This window comes from Mchenga conophoros, linkage group LG19, assembly GCF_057382185.1.
Source record: "Mchenga conophoros isolate Kocher_MC1m ecotype Shallow Benthic linkage group LG19, M_conophoros_male_GT1.1, whole genome shotgun sequence".
In the NCBI taxonomy this organism is placed as follows: Eukaryota; Metazoa; Chordata; class Actinopteri; order Cichliformes; family Cichlidae; genus Mchenga; species Mchenga conophoros.
The window spans coordinates 25154665-25176403 of NC_140544.1; the positions used below are offsets into that span (position 1 = coordinate 25154665).

The following is a 21739-nucleotide window of genomic DNA, read 5'->3' on the forward strand; positions in this document are numbered from 1 at the left end:
ACGTCTCCATTTGATTTTGACCTAATTGTGTGTACCTGTTTCTTATATGAGAGTTGTCCTGTAGCAGTAGTGACTTTGTAGTAGTAGTAGTAATTATAACAATAATAATATAAATAATAAAACCTTTATACAACGCAGGACGGCCTAGCCCGTTAATTCCGACCTTATAAAGATGGTGGATTTAAAAAGTCTGTCATTTCCGGTCGTGCCCCCCAGAAGATTGTGATGACCTTACATAAATGGCGCATTGCTACTGAAATTTGCAAGGAACCCTAGTATCTGATAAGGTAAAGCGATGACAGGACTGGCTAGATTTTGTGTAGGATATTTGAATTCTGGTTAGTTTAGACAAACGAGGTAGATATATCTGAGCGATATTTAGCGCACAGTTTTCGGTGTGTTTTTCTTCTGCAGAGGGAAATAACTGTTTGGTGCTTGCTAGCACGAATTACAGCAAAGCAATGAAGAGAATTTTAGACAAATATATGAATTAACAGCATTTTGTTAAGCTGTTATTCACTGTAAGTCTTCCATGTAATATTAGAGGTATGCTTAAATGCCAGCGTTGGGCTAGTAGCCTAAATAGTTAAGGTAGAAAAGTAGGTCAGCATTTGTCGTGCTACTTGCTAACATGATACAATCCGCTGCCATGGTAAATGATGATGTGACTTTGACCTAGAAACAAGCAAATCTCTACTTGACACAGAGAGAGCATGTTCTAATTTTATGGCTAATTTTGCTCACCTCCACTGTTTTAAATGTGGGTCATTTCCTTGATTGTTTGTTTTTGCTTGTTTTAAAGATTATTTTTGGCCCGGGATTAATGCGTTAATAGAATAATCCTATTGGCAATAACCTAGTCGATTTCTCAGTACCTTACGTCTTGCTTTGATAGGAAACAAAAGAGGCTGGCATGGCAGAGGGAAGGGCAGAGATGGAAGAAGACAGGGGAGATCTGCCCAACGGAGAGGATGACAACGACTCGGATAGAGATGAAGATAACAGATTAGTTGGTTGGATATTACATGAAGATATGGATGAGGACGAGGAAGATGAGGAAGTGGACGATGAGCAGTTATTAGACGCTGAAGCAGTTGAGCAGGACGCCCCAGCTGAGCGCAGTGGTCATATAGCAGTGGTTGACAGAAACATCATGTATGTGTGGGGTGGATACAAGGTATGCTCCTAAACTGCATTGCCATTATGTTTCTGTATCTTTCTGCCGTCTCCATAATTGTCTAAATTTCACTGTGTTCATCCTCCTGAACAAGAATGCTGAAAACCATGGATTCTTCGACTTGTATCTGCCGAGAAACGAGATCTGGACCTACAACATGGAGTCAGGAGTCTGGTGAGGGCATCTGGCTTGCAAGCCAATCATACCTCTACTTTGTAATTGTGTACAAAAATGAATATAAACATATATATATATATATATTTATTTTTTTCTATTTACAGGACAAAGCATATAGCTGGAGGTAGCCTCCACACATCGATGTCAGGCAGCTGTGGGGTGTGTGTTGATGGAGTTCTCTACCTTTTCGGGGGGCATCACGCCCGGGGAAACACAAACAAGGTAGGGTGTGACTAGGGTTAGACTAAATTTCCTATCTGCTTCTGGTGTTTTTAAATAGGTGCTTGCATCACATTACCTTAAAAACATATCAGCCAGCTGTGCGAGCGGACAGTCTTTACAAAACGTCTTTGCTCGTATAGATTTACCGCTTGCCCTTGAGAACTCCCAGCCTTGTGTGGGAGGAAATGAGGGATCTTAAAGGACTTCCGCCATCATCCAAGGACAAGCTGGGCTGCTGGGTTCAGAAAAACCGGTAACAGGATAAGGGTTTTTGTTTGTATGTTTGTTTTGGAGGGTTTTTTTTAATGTAGTTACTCATTGTGCTTGAGAAAATAAGGCTCAGTTTCACCAATCCTTCATTTCTTTTGACAAACATGTTTTTAGATTAACTGTGAAATGGTTTTTTTTCCTATAAAAAGAGTAAAAACAATAGATTGATCTTGAGTTTACTTGAAAGTAAAATGGCATTAATTTTGACACAATGATGGTCGTTGTTTTAGAAGTTTTATTACTGTATAGTTTACATACTCTAATTGTAGAAATGAATGTTGTGGTAATTTTTGGCTTTTAATGATTTCTTTTTCCAGGATGGAATGATTGTACGGCAGACATCATTAATGACTGAGTGCACAAGTTTGAATTTATTTTGGATTTCCTCTAATCCAAACAGGGTCAAATACATACATACACCCCCGCTTAAAATTTGATAAACTCTCCTTTGACTAGATGCTGTTTCTAGTCATCAATACTTGCTTCATTGTGGTTGGTGACACTAGCACTCCAGCAGTTTCCAGTTCATGGCAGGCTTGAGCCTTGGTGGTTCCTGGGTTGTTCGTAAACATCCTAACCAATTTCCTCTTATCTGAAGGTGACAGTTTGGTTCTTCCTCTAGACACTGGACAAAGTGGTGACACATCTGAATGTGTGTGAATCTAAAATTTTCCTTCTTATATCTTCTTGAAGTTTCACATTGTTCTGAGTATTGGTCAATCCAATGACTGCTGTCAGGCAAATCCTTTTCAATGCTGCACATAGAAACTACCCGTTGTAGTCAATCACGATCACTAATGAGGCCTTTGCCTTCAGAGCCACTTATTAAAAGATTTAAGTGAGTTTATATATATGTTTGAGCTTGTATGTATGCTTTTGACACTGTGTGGATTAGAGATTTGTTTGTTTTTTAAGTCATTAAAGACACATGTACAATCCTTCCACGCTGGAAAAACAGTCCAAAGAAATCATTAAAAGTCCAGAGTTCATGCTCATGATAAATCTGTGGTCATTTCTGATCACAACACAATGAGAAATGCATAAGAGAGATCATTTCTGTAAGATTTTAAATATGTAAGTAATTTGTCTGAATGATTGCAGAATTATCTACTTTGGGGGCTATGGCTACGCTGCACAGGGCGCTCATCGAGGGACTTTTGAATATGATGAATCCTCTTCTCTTGTGGTCTGTAAAAACAAAAATCTTATGACAAATGATGCATTTAAACAAAACTATTATAAAATTGTTTTGAAATCCATTAGATGCTGTTTTTGCTAATTAAATGTACTTTTGATAGCTGGAGCTTCTTGAATAATTACGGCTTAATATCTAAATGTATCCCTCTGCCTTGTCCTCTTTGTTTTCACCGCTACAGTGGGACAGCCCTGGGCGAGGCTGGAACAACCACATCCATATCCTGGATCTGGAGACGTCAACGTGGAGTCAGCCAATTACCACGGTAAAAACACTTCCTTACAACTTCAGCACATTCGATTTTATGCATACACACAAATGCGTGTGTCACATTGCCCTGCAGTAAAACTTGGAAACATCCTCTGTAATCAAACAGCCTCTCCCTTTTTCTTCTAATTAAAAAAAAAAAAAAAAAAAGAGAGATCTTAGTGATCTTTAAACAGTATTTTCAATTTGTCTTGGTTTGGCCTGATGCAGGGGGACACCCCTTCACCCAGAGCAGCTCATGCCTGCGCAACAGTTGGCAACAGAGGCTATGTGTTTGGTGGCCGATACAAGGTAAGCATGGGCAAAACGTGAAATTTCAAATCAAAGCATCACTTTTCTTCTTTTTTTTTTCCACTCCTAAATTATGTGCATAAGTGTGTGCACTCATTTAAAGATGAAGATGTTTTCAAAATAAACAAATGTACTTTTGTTTTGTTCACAGAACTACAGATTAAATGACCTGTACTATCTTGACCTGGACACGTGGGAGTGGCATGAAATGTAAGTGCTTCTTAATGTGCTGTGGTATGTAATCCACACTATAAAGGTTTTTATTAATCAGATTATACATATTATACGGATCATAGCAAAGGTTTTGAATTGAATCTTTTTTTCTTTTTTTTTTTTATATCACGTTTCTAATTGCAAGACTATCTGATCCGATTATTCCCCTGTGACCCACTCTGCCTTGTTCTAGGAGCGTTCCCCAGCAGGGTCCAGTGGGCCGTTCCTGGCACTCCTTCACTCCTGTGTCACCAGACCACATCTTGCTATTTGGAGGTTTCACCACAGACAGGGAGACGTTGAGTGAGTCAGACACTCGACCTCAAGGAGCAAATAATCAGAGGTCCTAAAATAATACCTGATCTCAAAGAGATTATTTTTCTGTCTTTTAGGTGATGCTTGGCTGTACAGTGTGAGCAAAAATGAATGGAAGCCTTTCAAACACAGTCACACAGAGAGCCCCAGGTGACCATCTCACGTTACTGTGAACAGCTGGCAGTGCGCTGGCAGTTTTTCCTGAGCTAAAATGTGGACAATGTTTGACTTTGTGATTTTTAGGCTGTGGCACACAGCGTGCGCTGGTCCAGATGGCGAAGTGTTTGCGTTCGGAGGGTGTGCCAACAACCTGCTGTCGCAGCACAGAGCTGTAAGATGGTCATCATATCTCAATTTAACCTGCAGTTAATGCAAATTTTCACTTGGTGAATTAGATTTTTTCCTCCACTTCACAGGCACACAGCAATGACCTGCTGGTTTTCAATGTTCAGCCCAAATCATTAGTTCGGTGAGTGCATACAGATTTGAAATCCATTTCAATTTATTTTGCCATCACGTCGTGTTCATCTAACTCTCCAATTTCCAGGTTCTGCATGGAGACTATCCTTCAGCACAGGGAGCGTTTGTCTAGCTACTGGGACTGTTTGCCTAAACACCTCCTGCACAGCCTCAAACAGAGAATGGCACGTGTCAACACACTGGGCTCTTAAGAGGACAATTAGAGGACAATATGTATGCGTGGAAGGGATACATGCTTTCTGAAAGCAGGTAGTCCTTTTCATGTCAGTGGATACTTTCATACATAAAAACCTCTCCAAGGAATGCTGAACGGCTTCGGATTTGTTAGAAATGGGTCCCGCCTGACGCATGATGGTTCACAGGCCATCCTCAAAACTGTTAATCACCTTTATAGATGTTGCCGGGACAACCATCATTGTTGAGTGGTGGTGGTGATGCGATAGCACAGAGGAGAAACCTCTCACTACATTTGGGATTAGCTTTTTTTTTTTTTTCTCTCTAAACATTCTTTGCCCATCTTAATTTTGATGAGTCGTTTCGACAGTAGTGATGAAAAGCTTAAATGATGGCGTCGTTTTCTGTCCAGATTAGATGAGTCTTATGACGACAAACGTGAACTAAAAACAAAACTTAAATTCATTAAGACAGTGATTCTGTATCAAACAACAAATTAAAAATAAGTTTGCTGTAATTATTACTATAATTTTTGAGAATATCTTGAATACAGTGTTTATTGATGTTGAATGATTTTCCGAAGTTCTCACAGACCTAAAACTCGTGCTTGATGCTACACATGACTATCTACTTTAAGGCACAGAAATGCTAACTTTAAGTTTTTATGTGTATATATGATTATTTATATAAGTGTGTGTGTGTGTGTGTGTGTGTGTGTGTGAGATTCTGTACGTTCAAAGAGGTTTTTAAAGCCTGAAATTGGAGAAAATAAATTGTTGAAAGTGGCTACTGTAGCATACGAACTTAATTTAATCAATAACTCACTGCAAGTTTATTGGGGCTGCGGCTTTGTTTGGAATTGCCTGGTTTGCACAAAATTCCCTTGATTGATTTAGTTTGTTTGTTTGTTTTTAAGTGTGGGATTAAAAAGGCATATTATTACTGCAATGCATAATTTGTACTCAGAAAATAAACACATGACATATTCAGCTTTGTTACATGTTGTGGTTCACCAAATACAATCTCAAGAATTCTGAGAAAATAACCACCCATGTCTGAAATATAGGTGAAGTCGGCAGAGTCTCAGTGAACCGGACTGAGGTGCAGTTCCGTGCTGAAGAAATGCTGTAAATTTCAAAAGTCTCTCCGGCTCATGTCTTCTATCCTTCATTTTTTCTTGGCAGCCAGCAGGTTTGGAGCAGACACCTTGACTTTTCCTGGCATGTTTCTGGATAGGTCAGAATCCTGCGGCAGTGTCGTGAGAAAAGGGACAGTTTGAATTGTAACACAAGGGAAAACTGTGCTTCCATGCCGTAACAGTTTCAAACAGTTTTCGATAAGATTATTCTATTTTTACAGTTTGTTGGGTGGAAAATGTGAAGTTAAAAAAAAAACCCTGAAACATCTGTTTGACCCTAAACGTAATCCAATAAAGATTCAGCAACAGGTGAGATGACTGTGCTGAAGTTCATTCATTTTAATCTCATGAAATGGCTACAAGTGAAGCGACTTTATTAAAATGCTTCTTATTTTGTGTAGCATTCCTTGATAAATGACTGGATTGTAGTTATTTTCTAATGGATACTAACTATGTAAATTTAGCAACACAAATTAACAGAAAGCACTCTTTAAAGGCAAGAAGGTTTTTTGTACCTTGACGCTGCGGAACAGGTCTTTTTCTCTTGGTGACACCTCTTTGGCTTTCATGAAGCTGAACACTGCAGTGCGTGCAGCTGGTAGGAGCACGAACAAGAATTTACCATCAGCTTGAAAGAAACTATCTTTACAGTAATGTCAGTCAAAAGCTTTCCGAATTACCTTTGCCTTTTTTCTGAGAACCTGGTGTCAGTTTCACTTTGTGTCTGCAGAAGACAAGCAAGCAGTTAGGCTTTGGTCTCTTCAATTTGACTAATACAAGGAAAAGCTGATACCACTCACTTGTAGTTGGAAAGAGCAGTGTACGGAGCGCAGACTGGCACTGCAAACAGCATCACATCCTCCGGATGCGGCTGGCCTGTTAGAGAGGTGAGCAGATTCTCTGCTTCCTAAAGTAACAGACAAAAAGAAATCCTTTAAAATCAAGCTATTCTTTTTAGTAGTATTTTTAAAGGGCATACAGATTTCTTTTTTAGGATTAATAATCCATATTTAAATATTTATACTGCAAACTTACCTCTGCTCCAGGATTGTCCTGGTCCACCTCATCTTCCTGAAAGAGAAGAAAGCTTTGTTGAACCTTTCCAGGTACCGGTCTGTGGCCATGAGTCACCAAACAGCCACAGATAGGTTTGTTCTAAATACAGTATTGTGTAAAAGTCTTGAGCTACTCTTAATTTCTTTATATGTTTCTTCTAAGGAGGCAGACTTTGATTATTTTTTTATGCAGATAACTTTGTAAACATTATTATACATACACATACTGAATCCTTTCATTACCTTATCCTCCTGTTCTGCAGCACCTCCCTCCTCTCCGGGCTGCCTCTTCTCCTCCTCCTCCCCTGCACCCTGCTCTGCTTTCTTCCCAGCAGTCTCCACATTACGAGCTTTCTGATGTTGTTTTTGAGCGGCCGGTTTCCTGACGGGCTCCTCTTTCCCCTTCCCTTTCTTTCCTTTCTTCCCTTTATCTTTCTCCTCCTTCGTGGAACCAGCTGACTAAGGAAGCAAAGCAGCTGAAATGTTATTTACTGCGACACCATCGAGAACCACGTGCGCTGCAAGTACTAGTGCCAGCTGCATGTAAGGGTTTTTCTATTCATTCTCACCCCAAGCAGCTGCATCATCAGCTCTCTGTCCTCTTCATCCTGATCTTTATACTTTTCTTTGATCTTCTTCAGTTTGTTCTGTAATGACAGAAGAGTGTGGCTGGTACCTTTAGCCCATTTTTTAAACTAAATGTAATCTTATAATCTTCTCATTTAGTAAAACTTCAGCTCTCAATTAAAAAAAAATACTAAAAGGTTTTAAGACCTCTGATGCTTGCACAGCACAAAAAAATGCCAACTTCATCCGTCCGTCTCACCTTTTGACCTCTCTTTAACGGCTGCTGAGAGGGTCCACTGCCACTTTTGGACCCCTGATCCCCCACCGGTCCACCGGATGACTTGTCAGGCTTCTCCTCAGTCTCACAGCCCTCCTGTTTCTGCTGCTGCTTCTTCTTCTTCTCTTCTCTAAGGGAGGAGGCAAAAACACAGCAACCGGTCATCTTTCTCTGCTCATGCTGTCATCATCCGCTTGTAATATAAAACAGGATTTTCATTTGGGTTATACGCTCACCTTCTCTGCTTGGCAGTCATGTGTTTTTTCCCCTGTGAATCTACGTCATCCTGAAAGTCCATGAATAAAAAATTGCTATTTATTGTACTTTAAATGAGATGGAAAAAACTTAAATGTCCAAAGATGGTAATATTTGCCTGAGCAGTTGTTTCTTTTTTGAAGCCGGAATTCTGGGAGCTCCTAGAAATAAGGAGAAATGTTATTAAAGTACTTTTAATTCTGCAAATATACATCTGTTTGGCTTTTCTTTTGCTTGGTTAGTGGTACTACCTGCTGGGTTGTAAATGAGAGAGGGTGATGGTCGTATCTGGAAAGCTGAATTCTTCACTCTCTTTTTCCATACCACTGTCACTCCGCTCTGACACCTTCGCTCCTGTATCTGCTGCAGAGTCTACTTCTCCACTCGCGCCATCATCCTCCTCCTCTGTGTCATCCTCCTTTTTCACCTCCACCTCCTTGGTCTCTCCATCGTCTGCTCTTTCTTCACCCTGATCTTCATTACTGCTGTCATCCCCTAGAAAGGCAGCAGAAATGGCTCAACAAATGCATATAGATAGATATAGACAGAAATTACATCATTGATGGCTTCTTCCTACCTATGAGCTCCTCTCCCTCATCTAATAGCTCGGCAGTTCTGGATGTGGCCTCCTCCATGTCTTCCTCTACGGTTCTCACCTTCCTCTCCCCTTGGTGCCGAAACACACTCTGATCATCCACCTGTAAAAAGCAGAAGAAACATTAGCGAATTCTTTAAAAATGATAAAGGCTTGAAAATACACTCACAGCTAGTGATGGTACTCACCTTGAAGAGGAACCCAAAGCCCATAATTAAGTAAGAAGGTGGCAGAAAATTTTTCTTTCCTAAGGGAAAAAAAATTACAAAAATGAGTCCCATCGTATCTCTTTGTAGTCGGTCTTTCGTGCATTCGAATTCTGCTCTTTGATACCTCTGATCATGAAGCTTCCAGTTGTCAAGTACTCGCCAGTGGGAGCGGTTTTAGACACCTGGGGGAGAACAAAACACATAATACCACTTATCAATTTATTAATAAACAATTATACTATAAAAAACACCACATGCCTGTAAGTTCAAAGGTCCCAGAGAGTGTTTAGACTTTAGTATGGAGCAATTTTGTGAGTGTATCCCTGATTTAATTACTGCAGTCTTTGACTGCTAACAGGATGGCTGCTTTAAAACTAACATATCTGTGAGTAGCTTCTCATTTCTTAAACAGCCATGTCCAAAGTCATATCAAAATATATCAAAAGACGTAATTATTGGCCTGCTTCAAGCAAAGGAAACAAGTAAGGAAACTACAGAAACTACAATAACCTGGAGAGATTAGTGGTTAACCATCTCTTAGGAAGAGGGATTGTAATCAGTGATCGCATATCAAATCAGAAAAATACAACAGAAGAGCTCACAGCTTTGATTAATAGTGAAAGTAAGAACATTTCCATGCGGACAATGCAAAGACAACTGGAGACTAAAGAATTAAAGTAGGAAAACCACTTATCAGTGTGGCTAATAGGGAAAGGAGTCTTCAGAGTGCTAGGGAACATAAAGATTGGACTCTGGAGCAATGAGGAAAAGGTCATGTGGTCTGATAAGACCTGTCCTGAAGTGATGGGTGCGTCGAGGTAAGAAGCAAGGCAGATGAGGTGATCCACTCATCGTGCCCAGTGCCTACCACAGAAGCTTGTGGGAAAATGTTATGATCTGAGGCTGTTTCAGTTGGTCAGGTCTAGATTCACCAATGAGGCCAGCTGACTATCTAAATGCACTGAATCACCACGTTTTTCCTTCTCTGATAGCGCCTGTATATTCCAAAATGATAACGTCATGATTCATTGGGATGAATCGTATCACTCTCCTCAATGATAATACATACATAAAAAACATGAAGAGTTTTCTAGACTCACCTGATGATGATGAACCCACCAAGCACTGGTGACAATCTTGGCATCCCAAGCAGCACTGTAGCACACAGCCATGGTGCCAGCTTCTGTCAGAGTACGGGGAGGGATGGGATTCCCTGGAGCAAGACGATGAGCAAGTGGAGGGTGTAAGGAGAAACTAGTTTAACTCAGAGAAACCTAAACTAGTTTAGTGGGGGGAAATGCATTGAAAGCTGCATTTTAAGTTTACCTGAGGGGTTTTTGATGACACAACTAGTTGCTCCATGGAGGTCAGCATGAACATAGATGTCACCTGAGAAAGTATAGAACAAGTGATAAACCAGATTTTGACGGTATTTATTTTCCAAGAGAAGTGTGTAGAAGCTTCCTTACCAGCCCGGAGGTACCGTTTAACGATCATCTCGTTCTGCTGCTGGTCCCTTCCTGCGATGACGAGATAGTTCTCGGAGCTGATGAACCACAAGAACTTTTCAAACCTGCCAAACGGGAACAGACAGTTAAAGCAGACTCAACAGATCAAGCACATTATAAAGTTCCCACACATACACATCCATGTCTTACCAGTAGACTTTCCTGGCCTTCTGAATGGTGGTCACTGTCTGGACTTCTTTCAGGGTCTGCTGTGTTTTTTTCTCAGCTGATTTCATGGCCTTTAGTGACATTAAGTTAGAAAAATTATCAGTAAAATCTAAATTTAAGTATAAGAGTATAAAGTATGTTATTCTGTTATTTCACAACAGATGTAGCCTCAAGGCATTTTATTGTAGCGTGAAGACCTGGCAGTAGTAGAAAGAAACTCATACAATCAGTTGACCCCTTGTGAGCAAGCACTGTTCACAGTGGGAAGGAAAAACTCCCTTTTAACAGGAAGAAACCGCCAACATAACAAGGTACAGGGAAGAGCAGCCATCTGCCGTGACTGGTTGGGGGTATGGGGGGAAAATAAAAAGAGCAAACAGAAAAAGGACAAGAGAGAAACTATGAGAGAGAGCCCCAGAGTTTAGTGATAACTTATGATTAAATACAGCAGTGGTGTACAAACACGTGGGAAGCAAAAAGAGATGAGTGAAGAAGAGCTGAAGGTGACGGCTAGTCGGCTTGAGTACATTCATTTCTCCACTGCAATTAGTTCCAGGTCATATGCCAGGCAATGGTAGCATTTTATTTAGTGGTGGTCGCTTCAGTCGCCCCGTCTCAGAAGAGATAAAAATGTATCTCACACCTACCTCCCATCACCAGTGGTATCATGCGCTTTGTACAGTCAGTGGTCGCTTCCAGTGTGGACAAAGCTTAGTTGATGGTTCAGGGTAACCTGATCCAGCCCTAACTATAAGCTTTACTAAAACAGGAACGTTTTAAGTCTAATCTTAAAAATAGAGAAAGTGTCTTGGCTCCCTCGCATAAAAAAACTGGGAGTTTGTTCCACAGGAGAGTTTTTTAATGCATAAGAAAACAACGTTCCTTAGAAGAACAGATCTGGATCTTGCTTCCTGCTGATCGTACAGTCACATCATGGCATATGGAAAAATGAAAAGACAGTTTTCTTACTTTATCTGCTGCTTCAATGGTTTTCTGTTCCTTTTTTTCAGCGCTGCGTTTGGAGTCGTAGTACCTAAAAAAACACAATAATAAAGTCTATCAACTTTCCCCACAGAATGCATTATTGTGTGCACATCACACATCAACCTACTTTTTGGCATTGGCATAAGCAGACAGCCCAAGATCCACATCCACCAACATGGGTTTGTTCCTCTGCAGCTTCTTGTTCTGTCCTTTGTCTTTATTTTTGTTTTTCTTCCCTTTCGTTTCCACAATTTCTTTCTTTTCTTCCTCTTCCTGATCCTCCTCAGAAATATATGGATTCCTGGATGTGACACAACACAACACGCGTATATCAATCTGACTTCACATAAAAATTACGACATTTAAGTTCATTGCTTTTTGGGGTGATCTCACTTTAAAAGCATGGTGATGTGGTTGGTCTGCAGCTTGAGCTCTTTGATGGCACAGGCCACGGGGTCTCCAGCAGCTTGTGCTTCTTTGACAAGAACACCGATCTCAGTCCAGTCCACCTGATTGGCCAGTGCGCTGCGCACCACCTGCAGCGCCCTCTCCACCACAGGCAGGTTCATCTCCACTAGTTCACCCTTTATTCTGTCCACCTCCTGCAGCACACAGAACGAGATTTCAGTCACGATCAGCTGAGTGGTTATTGTCCTCAACATCTCCTTGTGCGTACAAGCAAGAATTATTATGTAAAGCCTTTGCTGCTAACCTGTGCTTGGTGCAGGGCCTCCAACCTCTGCTCATGGTCCTTCTTAACATTTTCCAGCTTTTTCAGAGCCTGTTTCTCCTGCTGCAAGGCCTTCAAGTCAATTTTTTGACTCTCCATCTTGGAAAAAAACTCATCTACCACCTGTGTCAGATTATTGTGGTGGATTAGTCTTTATTTTTCTTGAAAAAATAACTTAATTATGATCCCCCAGGTATGTAGCTGCGCTAACATGTACCTTGTCAAAGGTATCAAACTCCAAATAGGGGCTTTTTGCATGCTGGGCAAAAAGGAATGGATGGAATTCATCGTATCTGCAAGTAGACATCATACACATGAGCTAAACAATCCTTTACTTCACAACCAGATGAAAAAAGGTACACCTTGATGTAAAAGCAGAGTCATACGTGAGAAGCTCTTCACTGGGTTTGCCAGGAGTTAAACTTGGTTTCTTCTCAGTCTTTTGAATGATGTAACCCTTGTTATAATAAAGAAGAGTTAGTGAATTCAATCAGACAACTACAGAATCTTAATCTAAAAACTGCTTACTTTGCCACTGAAGTTCTCAGTTTTTTCCATGTAAGTTTCTGCAATCTGCAGAGCCTCCAGGATTTTAGGAGCAACTGAAGAAAAAAGCAGGGAGACCAAATTTAGTTGGAGATTTATAGAAAAATATAAGAGAAATAAAATAGTCTAACTGCCCTACTATACCTTGGGCAGAATCAACTTGACTGTCAATTTTGATAGAGCCCGACAGTCCTGCTTCTATCAAACTGTGCTCTATCAGAGTGGCTCCGTATGCTGTGGATGCGTTAGGAAAGGAAAAAAAGATTCATAGTCTTTCTACATGTTGAAACAAAAGATTAAACTTGTGTATCTTTTGCCTGGATACTTACGAAGGTGAGGATTCAGGACCCTTTTCACTTGCTCCCCATTTGGTGCTTTGCTAAGGATTTCAGTCAGCCTAAATAAAAAAACAACAATAAATCACTGATATAAGGTTCTGAGTTTTGTTTTGTTTTTTTTAACTAAATTTTGAACCATGTTCAGTTTATCCAGAAACTAGTAAAGAGGTCCTTGCCGCTCCAAACTGATGAGAGGTTCGGGGGGTCTGGCGCTTTCCACAGGGTAGCGCTCTCTCACAGCAATCTTAACGTCTTCTGCCTCTGCTGTCCGAAACCGCAGCAGATTCAGGATGGTGTACTCATGATCTGCAAGGATGATGTTACCCTGAAAATGGAGATGAACACCCCGACAAATAGGCATAAACAGATATGCGGTTGCACGTAAGTAACAGGTTTTGAATATGAACATGAAATGTAAAAAGCATCTGAAATGTTTTCTGACCCTGTCATATAGTTCGATAATCAAGTGGTAGGCAGCTTCATCTGAGCCAAACTGGATGTCGACAATCCGGTCAATCCCAAGCTGCTTAATCTGAGTCAGTCGGCGTGTCTTCAGGTGTTTTCGACACTGAAAAAAACCTCTTTAACATCAGTTTCATCACAACAAGTGATCCAAAAACAAACAAACACAAATGTAGTATATAAATAAATCACAACAACCACATGACATTTACTGTACAGATCCATCTATTAGGGACAGGCAAATCAATACAGTCACTGAATTTGTGCAAGTAAGGATACTAATTAAATTATTTATCCACAGTGAAGCCAAAGGGACAATAAACTCATTACATCACAATAAATATCCTAAAATATCAACACAATTATATTATTTTATGTTTTTTAAATAGTCTTACTTTCATCGCAAATCCTGAAGGCATCATGTTCTTGGGCCATTCAAAGTCTGTGGAATGAATACGAGTCCCAGACTCGATCAGGAGAACAGCTTTGCTGTCAGGCCTGCCGATGCAACACTCTGTTATTCTCACTGATTCAAAGTGCTGGAAACAATTCAGTAAATTTACTGTTTAATTTTAAAGTACTTTACTTGAGTACTTCCATTTCCTGCTCTGGTAGGAAGGAAAATATCATAAGTGTGCAAATGTATTGCGCCGTCCCTAATTTCTATATACTTTTCCAAGTATATCAGACTTTACTGACTGACCTAAGGCTCTTTCAAAGTTTCCCTTGGAGACTGGTTGCCTTGTTATTTATTTTCAGTTCAGTCCTTGTACCTGACCATTTTCACAAGAATGTTGGTTTTTGTTGTTGTTTTTTTAGGCACTTGACACTGATCTAACAGGCCAACACATAACTCAAAGGATAAATGAGTGATGTGTCTAAAATCAATTTTAAATTCTATTTTTAACTCTGTTACTAGCAACCTGCCACAAAAGCACACATCTGTCCCCATTTCTGTAGCTGAAGCTATGCAAAATACAGACATCACAGTTTGACGGGCATAAAATTGTGTTTTTCCACTAACAAGGTGATTACTAAGGAACTATTAGTCAAAAGAACAAAAGAAGAATTGACAAGTCTAAAAAAAAACTATCTACAGCAGATGAACAGCAACTGACTGGGACACACTTGAAACATATTTCCGAAGACGATGCATTCACTGAAATGTGGCAACTTGTGTATGAATGCATCAATTGTCATTAGCATAAATGAAATGCAAAACCTAACAATGTCATTCTGCTGCATAGCTAGTTTTGTGATGTTTCTGTTGTATTTACTAGCTTTATTCATTATAAAAGAGAAAAACTTTCAGAGGACAGTTTTCTTACTTTTGCAAACGGATGAGATACGTCTTGTTGTCGATGTCATACACATTATAGACTCTCATGCCAATGTAGCTGCGGAAGAAAGAGGTAAAACTTCATGAATAACTAAAAGTGTGTGAATATGCAGTGGACAGCCAGTCAGACGAGAGTTAATTTTAGCTTAGCTTAACAACAAGCACCTACTTGGCATTGATCTCGGCAATAACGGCCCTGATATCCACAGTAGTAAATCGTGTTTTCATCGTGATTTTAATTCAGGGTACAGCAACAACAAAAAAGAACTGTTCAAAGTGATAGGGAAAATATTCACATTTCTACAGCAAAATCGGCAAAGAAAACATGCAAGTAATTCCTGAACATGCGCACATATGGCAGTTTTACGGAAACTGGTAAGGCACAAAAATGATCAGGTCCACGCCTTTTGCGCACAGTGGTCGTGAGTGAATAGGACTCTTATCTGGTAACGTTATTCTTGTTATATGAATGTAGGTGAAGCGGCTGCTTTGCTCCAACGGGACTTGTTTCTGTATGCTTTTAAGCTAATGGTCTAGATTTTACCAATAAATGTGCAACAATGATGCACTACTCAAACTGGCTCATTGACGTAAAAAACAGGGCAAGCTTTCGAAATGAGTACAAATCACCACCTAACACCGACTGGATTAAGAGGGGGAATATTGCGGACATGCAGAATAACAACCCGCATCTTAACGAAAAAGCATCCGAACTAGCAGCTGCCATTCATCTCTTGAAAAAAGGTAAGACATCGATTTGCAGCTATATATCTGGGCCTGCTGCGAATAATTCAGCTCGAGTGGCACTTTTCATACGTGACAGGCCATATTTTGTTGTTTCTTTTAATTCAAACCATGTTCGGACTGATGTGAGGGAAGCAGCTAGAGTTTCCAGTTTCCTCCTTCAGGTCAAAGTGGAGGGCGAAGGCGTGCTCCGTTACCAGGGCGACGGTCAGCTAACAGGATTCACGCTAACGGCGCTAGGCTAGCACCCTCAATGCGACTTCAATGTCCTTTTGACGCAACAGTACGCTAAAAAAATATATATATATATATACATATATATATATATTTTTTTTTTTAAACTTATGAGCGAAATGAAGCATCCACATATGCATGTTGTGGATAGTCGACGCATAAGTGGTGTCTAAAACTCAAAGGAATGCATCGTAAGTAACTAGTTAGGAGCTGAGCGGAGTGATGACAGGTCTGTCTGGGTTACACATCGATTACGTTTCTTTACAAATGTCTTTTATGTATTTGCTAACTATGAGCTGTTTTAACTGTAACTGACTAAGTAAATGTTATTGTTAGTTATATGTTTTCCCCATACATTAAATCAGCATTATACCGATAATTGGTAACGTTAGAGTTGACCTACACGCCCGCCCGTATTTGCCATTTCTATTGCCAGACATGCAGCGAGACAGAGAGAGAGAGACTATAAACAGTAGTCAGTAATTAAGATAAAAAAATAAAAATAGACAGCCTATATATTAAAAAATACTTTTCTTATTAATTTTGGATAGTTAAGACATTAAAAATCAGCTTTCTTAGCAAGAAAGAGCATTAAAAAATGATGTTATCTGGTTTGAATTTAGCTATACAGATTGTCAAAGCTGCAGTCACACAAAAGTAAATCTCCTTTATAGACGACACGAAGTGATTTTGCTCTTGTGGGTTCTTTCGTGTATTTATTATGTGTGTGAATTAGAAAAAGACAGATACAAAAGGCGAGACTTCCACTTTTGACATTTCCATACTACAGACGTTACAGCTTTTGTTATACAAAATGAGTTGGTACAAAAGATGAGGATGCAAGGAGTAGAGGTAGTGAAGGTAGATGAGTTGGGATCAAGCGTCCAAAGCAAGGAGCAGTGACCAAGAGGTGACCAAGAGAGTTCAGGCAGGGTGGAGAGAAGTGATAGAAGGAGTAAAATAGTTATTACCAGTTAGTTAAAATCATTAAAATTAAAGCTACATTTGTAAGTAACAAATTCTGAAAGACCCTAGTTTCTATATGGGTAATAGGTTGACCTCTGCATTCATAACACACTGACTATCTTTGGGTTTTTGACTGTTGGATGTATGAAAAAAAAAGATTTTATACCAACTTACATGTTTGATAAATTAATAGTCTTCATTGTTTTCTCACAGTTTTAAGACAAAATGTCTTCAATTGGATGTTGAGGGCTATAAATTAGAGAATGACAGCTCCTTGTCTCCCACCAAAATTATCATGGGCTTTATTGTCCAATGGGGCGTGTTCTAGTTTTTACTGTCTGTGGAGCACAGGATTCCCCTCTAGATTAGGCAGACTTGTTTTTTTCCTGTGCAATTACACACACAATTTAAATTATTCATAATATTAATATGAGAAATAATGTATTCTTGTTTTTTGAAAACCTTTTATATGTCTTTTTTATGAATTGTTGCAGGCTACAAAATAATCAAGAAAATTGGGGAAGGCACATTTTCAGAGGTCCTGAAAACTCAGAGCTTAAAAGATGGGAAGTTTTATGCATGTAAAGCCATGAAGCAGACAATAAACAGGTATGTACTCTGGAACTAGCTGTCAGTTAGTAATGTGCAGTTCCCCCATACTCTGCTTTGTAAGGGCAATTGATACATAAGTCAGCAGTTGAGTATTCTGTTCACAATAATGCACCAATTACGGTCATTAAATCTGGTAAGCCTGGTGTAGCTCACTGAATTAAGAAAGCAACCCATATATGTAGGGGTATCGCCCCAAGGCCATTTACTGAGTGTCTTCCTCTGCACTCCCTCCCAGAGTTCCTGTATTATCGCAATAAAAGCTAAAAAAAAAAAAAAGAAAAGAAAAAAAAAGTACATCCTCTGTCATATTAAATGTGCTAATGGTTTACTCTGTTGTTAAGTCTTGAGCAGGCCAACAATCTGCGGGAAGTCCAGGCAATGAAGAGACTGAGCCCTCATGCAAATATTGTCCAGCTACATGAACTGATTTTGTAAGTGTTGCCTGTCACGTAGTTAAATGTATGATATGGTACGTCATGTTAATTTAACAAAATGTTTCAGTGACAAGGAAACTGGAAGGGTATCTTTGATTTGTGAGCTGATGGAAATGAATATCTATGAGTATATACAAGGTAAGTTTAAATCTGGCAGGGAGTCACTTTAACTTTTAGGCTCACTTTGTAGCTGTTTAAGGATCAAAACAGTTTTTATTCCTTGCAGGAAGAAAAACACCTCTGCCCGAACATACAGTAAAGCACTACATGTACCAGCTCTGCAAGTCGCTTGAACACATGCACAGGTAAAAAGGAAACACTCAAGTTCACATGAAATGATTAAATAAAGGCATTATTTGGGTATCCTGAGGCTGTGTTCTCTTTTATAGCTGTGGGATCTTTCACAGAGATGTAAAACCAGAAAACATTCTTATAAAGGTGAGATGCATCATTGCAGTAATCAGACTTACAAGAATGTAATAGTTGCACTTTTATTTTCAGTGTCATTTTTAACATATATTTGTGCAACTTGCAGCAAAACATTTTGAAGCTTGGCGATTTTGGCTCGTGTCGGAGCGTGTACTCGAAGCCCCCGCACACAGAGTACATCTCCACACGCTGGTACAGAGCCCCAGAGTGCCTGCTCACTGACGGGTATTACAGCCTCAAGATGGACATTTGGAGCGCCGGTTGTGTCTTCTTTGAAATCATGAGGTATCCTGTGCAGCACAGAATTTCACCTGTAATACTTGAAGTTTGGCTAGAGGACATTGCATTTCAATTAAACTTCATTCCTTGTACAAGAGCATTGCCTTTGCCCTTCTTTGCATTCTCAGCTTTCTGTGTAATTCGACCTCCTGTCTTCCCACCCCCAGCATAAACAAATGTGAAATGAAACCTGTGTGAATGGCTTTGCTGTGTCAATAATACCTGTGTGTTTCAGCTTGAATCCTCTCTTCCCTGGAACCAACGAGTTGGACCAGATTGCCAAGATTCATGATATTTTGGGAACACCAGATCAAAGTCTGCTCCAAAAGTTCAAGCAGTAGGTGGTCATTATGTTTATTATAGTTCATTATGGTAATTACATGTGACCGAAAGCGGCACAAATAAATTGTGAATACAGGTCCTTCCATTAATGCTTGAACTGTATAAATATTTTAGATTCAGCTTATTTTTTTTACAACTTTAAGAAATGTAATGAAGTACTCCAAGTACACTAGGGTGGGAGCTAGGGCTGAAAATACATTTAAACTCTGTTACAAACTTCATCCAAATTACACACACAAATTTATACCCACTCCAATTATCACAAAATTCTGCATGGCTTCATTAAATATGCTAAGGTTATTACACAAAAAATCAGCTAATCAGTACAGAAGTTTAATGTGCTCAGCTATGCTTGTCCCGGTGTTGTAATGTCTGTGCAGGTCTAGAGCGATGCATTTCAACTTCCCTCCAAAAAAAGGCACTGGCATCTCATGGTTAGTCCCCAGATGCCCAGCTCCAGCTCTGTCTCTCCTCTATCAAATGCTTGCCTATGACCCCGATGAACGAATCGCTGCTGAAACAGCCCTAAGGCACACATACTTTAGGGAAATAAGGTGAAGTGCTTAATTGTATTTATGTATCTTAACTGATAACTAATATTTTCCAGAAGTTAAATTATAGCCTTCCTTAGTGTCAAAGTCACAGTTTGAGTGTATTGCTTAAGGGTTTTAAATAAATATGCTCTTGTGTTTCTTCTCCTAGGATGGCAGATAAGAAGGCCGAGAGTCTTCACAGAGTTTCTGGGACTATGGATGTAATCGGAAGTTGTGTGACACAAAACTCAGTTGACCATATCTGTCGACCAGCTCGAGTTGGGAAACAACTGAGAGGGAGACACACAAGACAAACACCTTTAATGAGTGTAAGCTAAAGCTCTAAAAGTTGGCTCCAATAAAATCCACCAAATTACATCTGATACTTTCTCTATTTCCAGCACAACATGAAGCATGTAGCAGACACCCTCATCCGACGGAACATCCCTCATTATCCAGCAGAGCTGCCCAAGCTCAACGTGGTTGTACCGGGACCGCAGATCTCCTTCCCAGTCTCCACTATGCCTGCATTTACAGTCACTCACAGAGGCACACTGCCAACTATCACATCCAAAAAGTGCCAGTCACAGTTGGCCAAGGTAAACACCAGTATGACAGACACCAGGATTTTCACATTTTTGAATTCTTCATTATACCTTCTGGGAATAACATCTACCAAGAGCATTACACAAATGCAGTAAAATAAAAAAACAAAAGGCATATTAATGGTCACTAGAAAAAAATGTGAAGAATCAAATTAATACCACTAACCAAGTGCCCTGATGATGCTTTTTGATATGGCCTTTCATTTGGCTGCATCTACTCTCTTCACAGCCCCGGGATGACTCACACCATGCAGCTTTCAAGACCTACTATATGCCACCTCTGGATAGAAAACATGGAGGCTGCTGAGAGCCAAAAAACAGGAAGTATTACATTAAGAAGAAAAAAAAAAGAAAGAAAAAATAAAGCTACTGGCTAGACCTGTACTGAAATGGATAACTTGAGAAGACACGTCTGTAAAACATCACAACTGTGCTTGAGACGCGAGTCACAGAAGACCATAAAACCTGTTATCTCAACTGCAAACTGACAACTGAAATTCATAAACGGCATATTCTTTAATGCCGCGGATTAAGAGCATGGAGGTTTAGTTTTACTCTTAAAAATTGAACACACTGTACAGTGGGAACTTCTTGTAAAGCAATACGACACCTGCAAAAAGCAGCCACTTGGGCTTGAGCTTTATTATTGTACAACTTTGAATCAAATGCCAATTTTAAAAGCCAATTTTAACATCCCCCCCCAAAAAAAGAAAAGTGCACACAGATGTCTTCAATTTGCTACCCTGCTCTGACCTCCCAGCTATTTTTACAAAAACCACTTTTAGAAGTTTAAAACGTTACTTGAATGAGACTGAGACTGCCTCTATATAATTATAGTTTGACTTCACTGTAATACTCTGGAAGTTTCAACAGCTGGGTTTTTTTTTTTTTAAAGACAAAGGGACATTTCAAACAAATCTCCACTAACTTTGTTGATTCATATTTTTCCAGAAGCTGACATAAATATTTTTGAGGAAAACCTGAGATCAGGGAATTCCCCCCCAGTAAGATAGGAGAGGTCCAGTTGGAGAGTGCACTACCTTACCTGGAAATCTTCACATTCCACACAGTAGCTTTGATTAATCTGCTGGGATTCAAAGTTGTAAAAAGTAATAAATGTGAAAACATTCAGAGGTGGTGTTAATTTTTTTTTTTTTATATCTAGAGATGTGATGGAAGTCCTTGAAATAAACAATTTTTTAAAAAGCCCAGTCTTCCTGTACAAATGTCAAGAACAAGAACTTAAAACAGTCCTCAGCATCAGTGTTGTGGTTGGAAACAGATTTTGCACAGTTATGCTTAAAAACTGACTGCAGATTAGGTTTAAAAAGGATATTTGAATGTTTGTTGGATGCAAAAATGTAGCTTGGCCAGTACCTCCATACCCCTTCGCTCGAGGGACTGTTGCTTTTCATTTCTCTCAGAGCTGTGAGCTCTTTAAATCAGACTGTGACTCAGTCTGCACATCATTGTGAAACATTATTGGAGTAAAAAGAAAAACTCATCAAGCACCATTTGTATAATGTTGTATTAACCACTGCTCAAAGCTCGCATATTATCGACAAACTCCTGACGTGCTGACAGAATAAACTGATGAGAAAGTGGGTAA

At 39.6% G+C, this 21739-nt stretch overlaps 3 protein-coding genes across 6 annotated transcripts; 2 read left to right on the top strand and 1 right to left on the bottom strand.

Moving 5' to 3' along the window:
• The first annotated feature begins 104 nt into the window (after nt 1–104).
• On the top strand, nt 105–5770 carry klhdc2 (kelch domain containing 2). 2 transcript variants are annotated; one of them, XM_085257902.1, is made up of 14 exons: nt 105–287; nt 896–1177; nt 1272–1351; nt 1459–1576; nt 1717–1829; nt 2948–3032; nt 3223–3306; nt 3519–3599; nt 3751–3809; nt 4006–4115; nt 4205–4277; nt 4371–4458; nt 4544–4596; nt 4675–5770. In XM_085257902.1, the coding sequence occupies exons 2-14, from the start codon at nt 914–916 to the stop codon at nt 4796–4798; spliced, it is 1332 nt and encodes a 443-aa protein (XP_085114028.1). In that variant the 5' UTR covers nt 105–287; nt 896–913; the 3' UTR covers nt 4799–5770. The 2 variants fall into 2 exon arrangements, with proteins under 2 accessions (XP_085114028.1, XP_085114029.1); XM_085257903.1 differs by lacking the exon at nt 105–287 and adding an exon at nt 637–760.
• nemf (nuclear export mediator factor) lies at nt 5763–15455 on the bottom strand. The gene is made up of 32 exons (XM_085257896.1): nt 15122–15455; nt 14942–15010; nt 14009–14111; nt 13594–13719; nt 13328–13476; nt 13143–13210; nt 12958–13047; nt 12796–12869; nt 12654–12724; nt 12485–12560; nt 12250–12390; nt 11931–12139; nt 11665–11838; nt 11523–11586; nt 10536–10624; nt 10347–10450; nt 10204–10266; nt 9978–10090; nt 9002–9059; nt 8857–8915; nt 8651–8771; nt 8325–8568; nt 8192–8234; nt 8055–8104; nt 7801–7948; nt 7544–7621; nt 7218–7433; nt 6955–6990; nt 6720–6826; nt 6600–6643; nt 6435–6514; nt 5763–6026 (listed from the first exon to the last, which is right to left on the bottom strand). The coding sequence occupies exons 1-32, from the start codon at nt 15178–15180 to the stop codon at nt 5949–5951; spliced, it is 3204 nt and encodes a 1067-aa protein (XP_085114022.1). The 5' UTR covers nt 15181–15455; the 3' UTR covers nt 5763–5948.
• Nucleotides 15333–20495, top strand: mok (MOK protein kinase). 3 transcript variants are annotated; one of them, XM_085257898.1, is made up of 12 exons: nt 15333–15696; nt 17391–17505; nt 17850–17939; nt 18010–18080; nt 18169–18247; nt 18332–18380; nt 18478–18656; nt 18886–18987; nt 19373–19546; nt 19695–19854; nt 19927–20124; nt 20360–20495. In XM_085257898.1, the coding sequence occupies exons 1-12, from the start codon at nt 15513–15515 to the stop codon at nt 20435–20437; spliced, it is 1479 nt and encodes a 492-aa protein (XP_085114024.1). In that variant the 5' UTR covers nt 15333–15512; the 3' UTR covers nt 20438–20495. The 3 variants fall into 3 exon arrangements, with proteins under 3 accessions (XP_085114024.1, XP_085114026.1, XP_085114025.1); XM_085257900.1 differs by lacking the exon at nt 15333–15696 and adding an exon at nt 15871–16159; XM_085257899.1 differs by lacking the exon at nt 15333–15696 and adding an exon at nt 15872–16121.
• Nucleotides 20496–21739: the final 1244 nt, after the last annotated feature.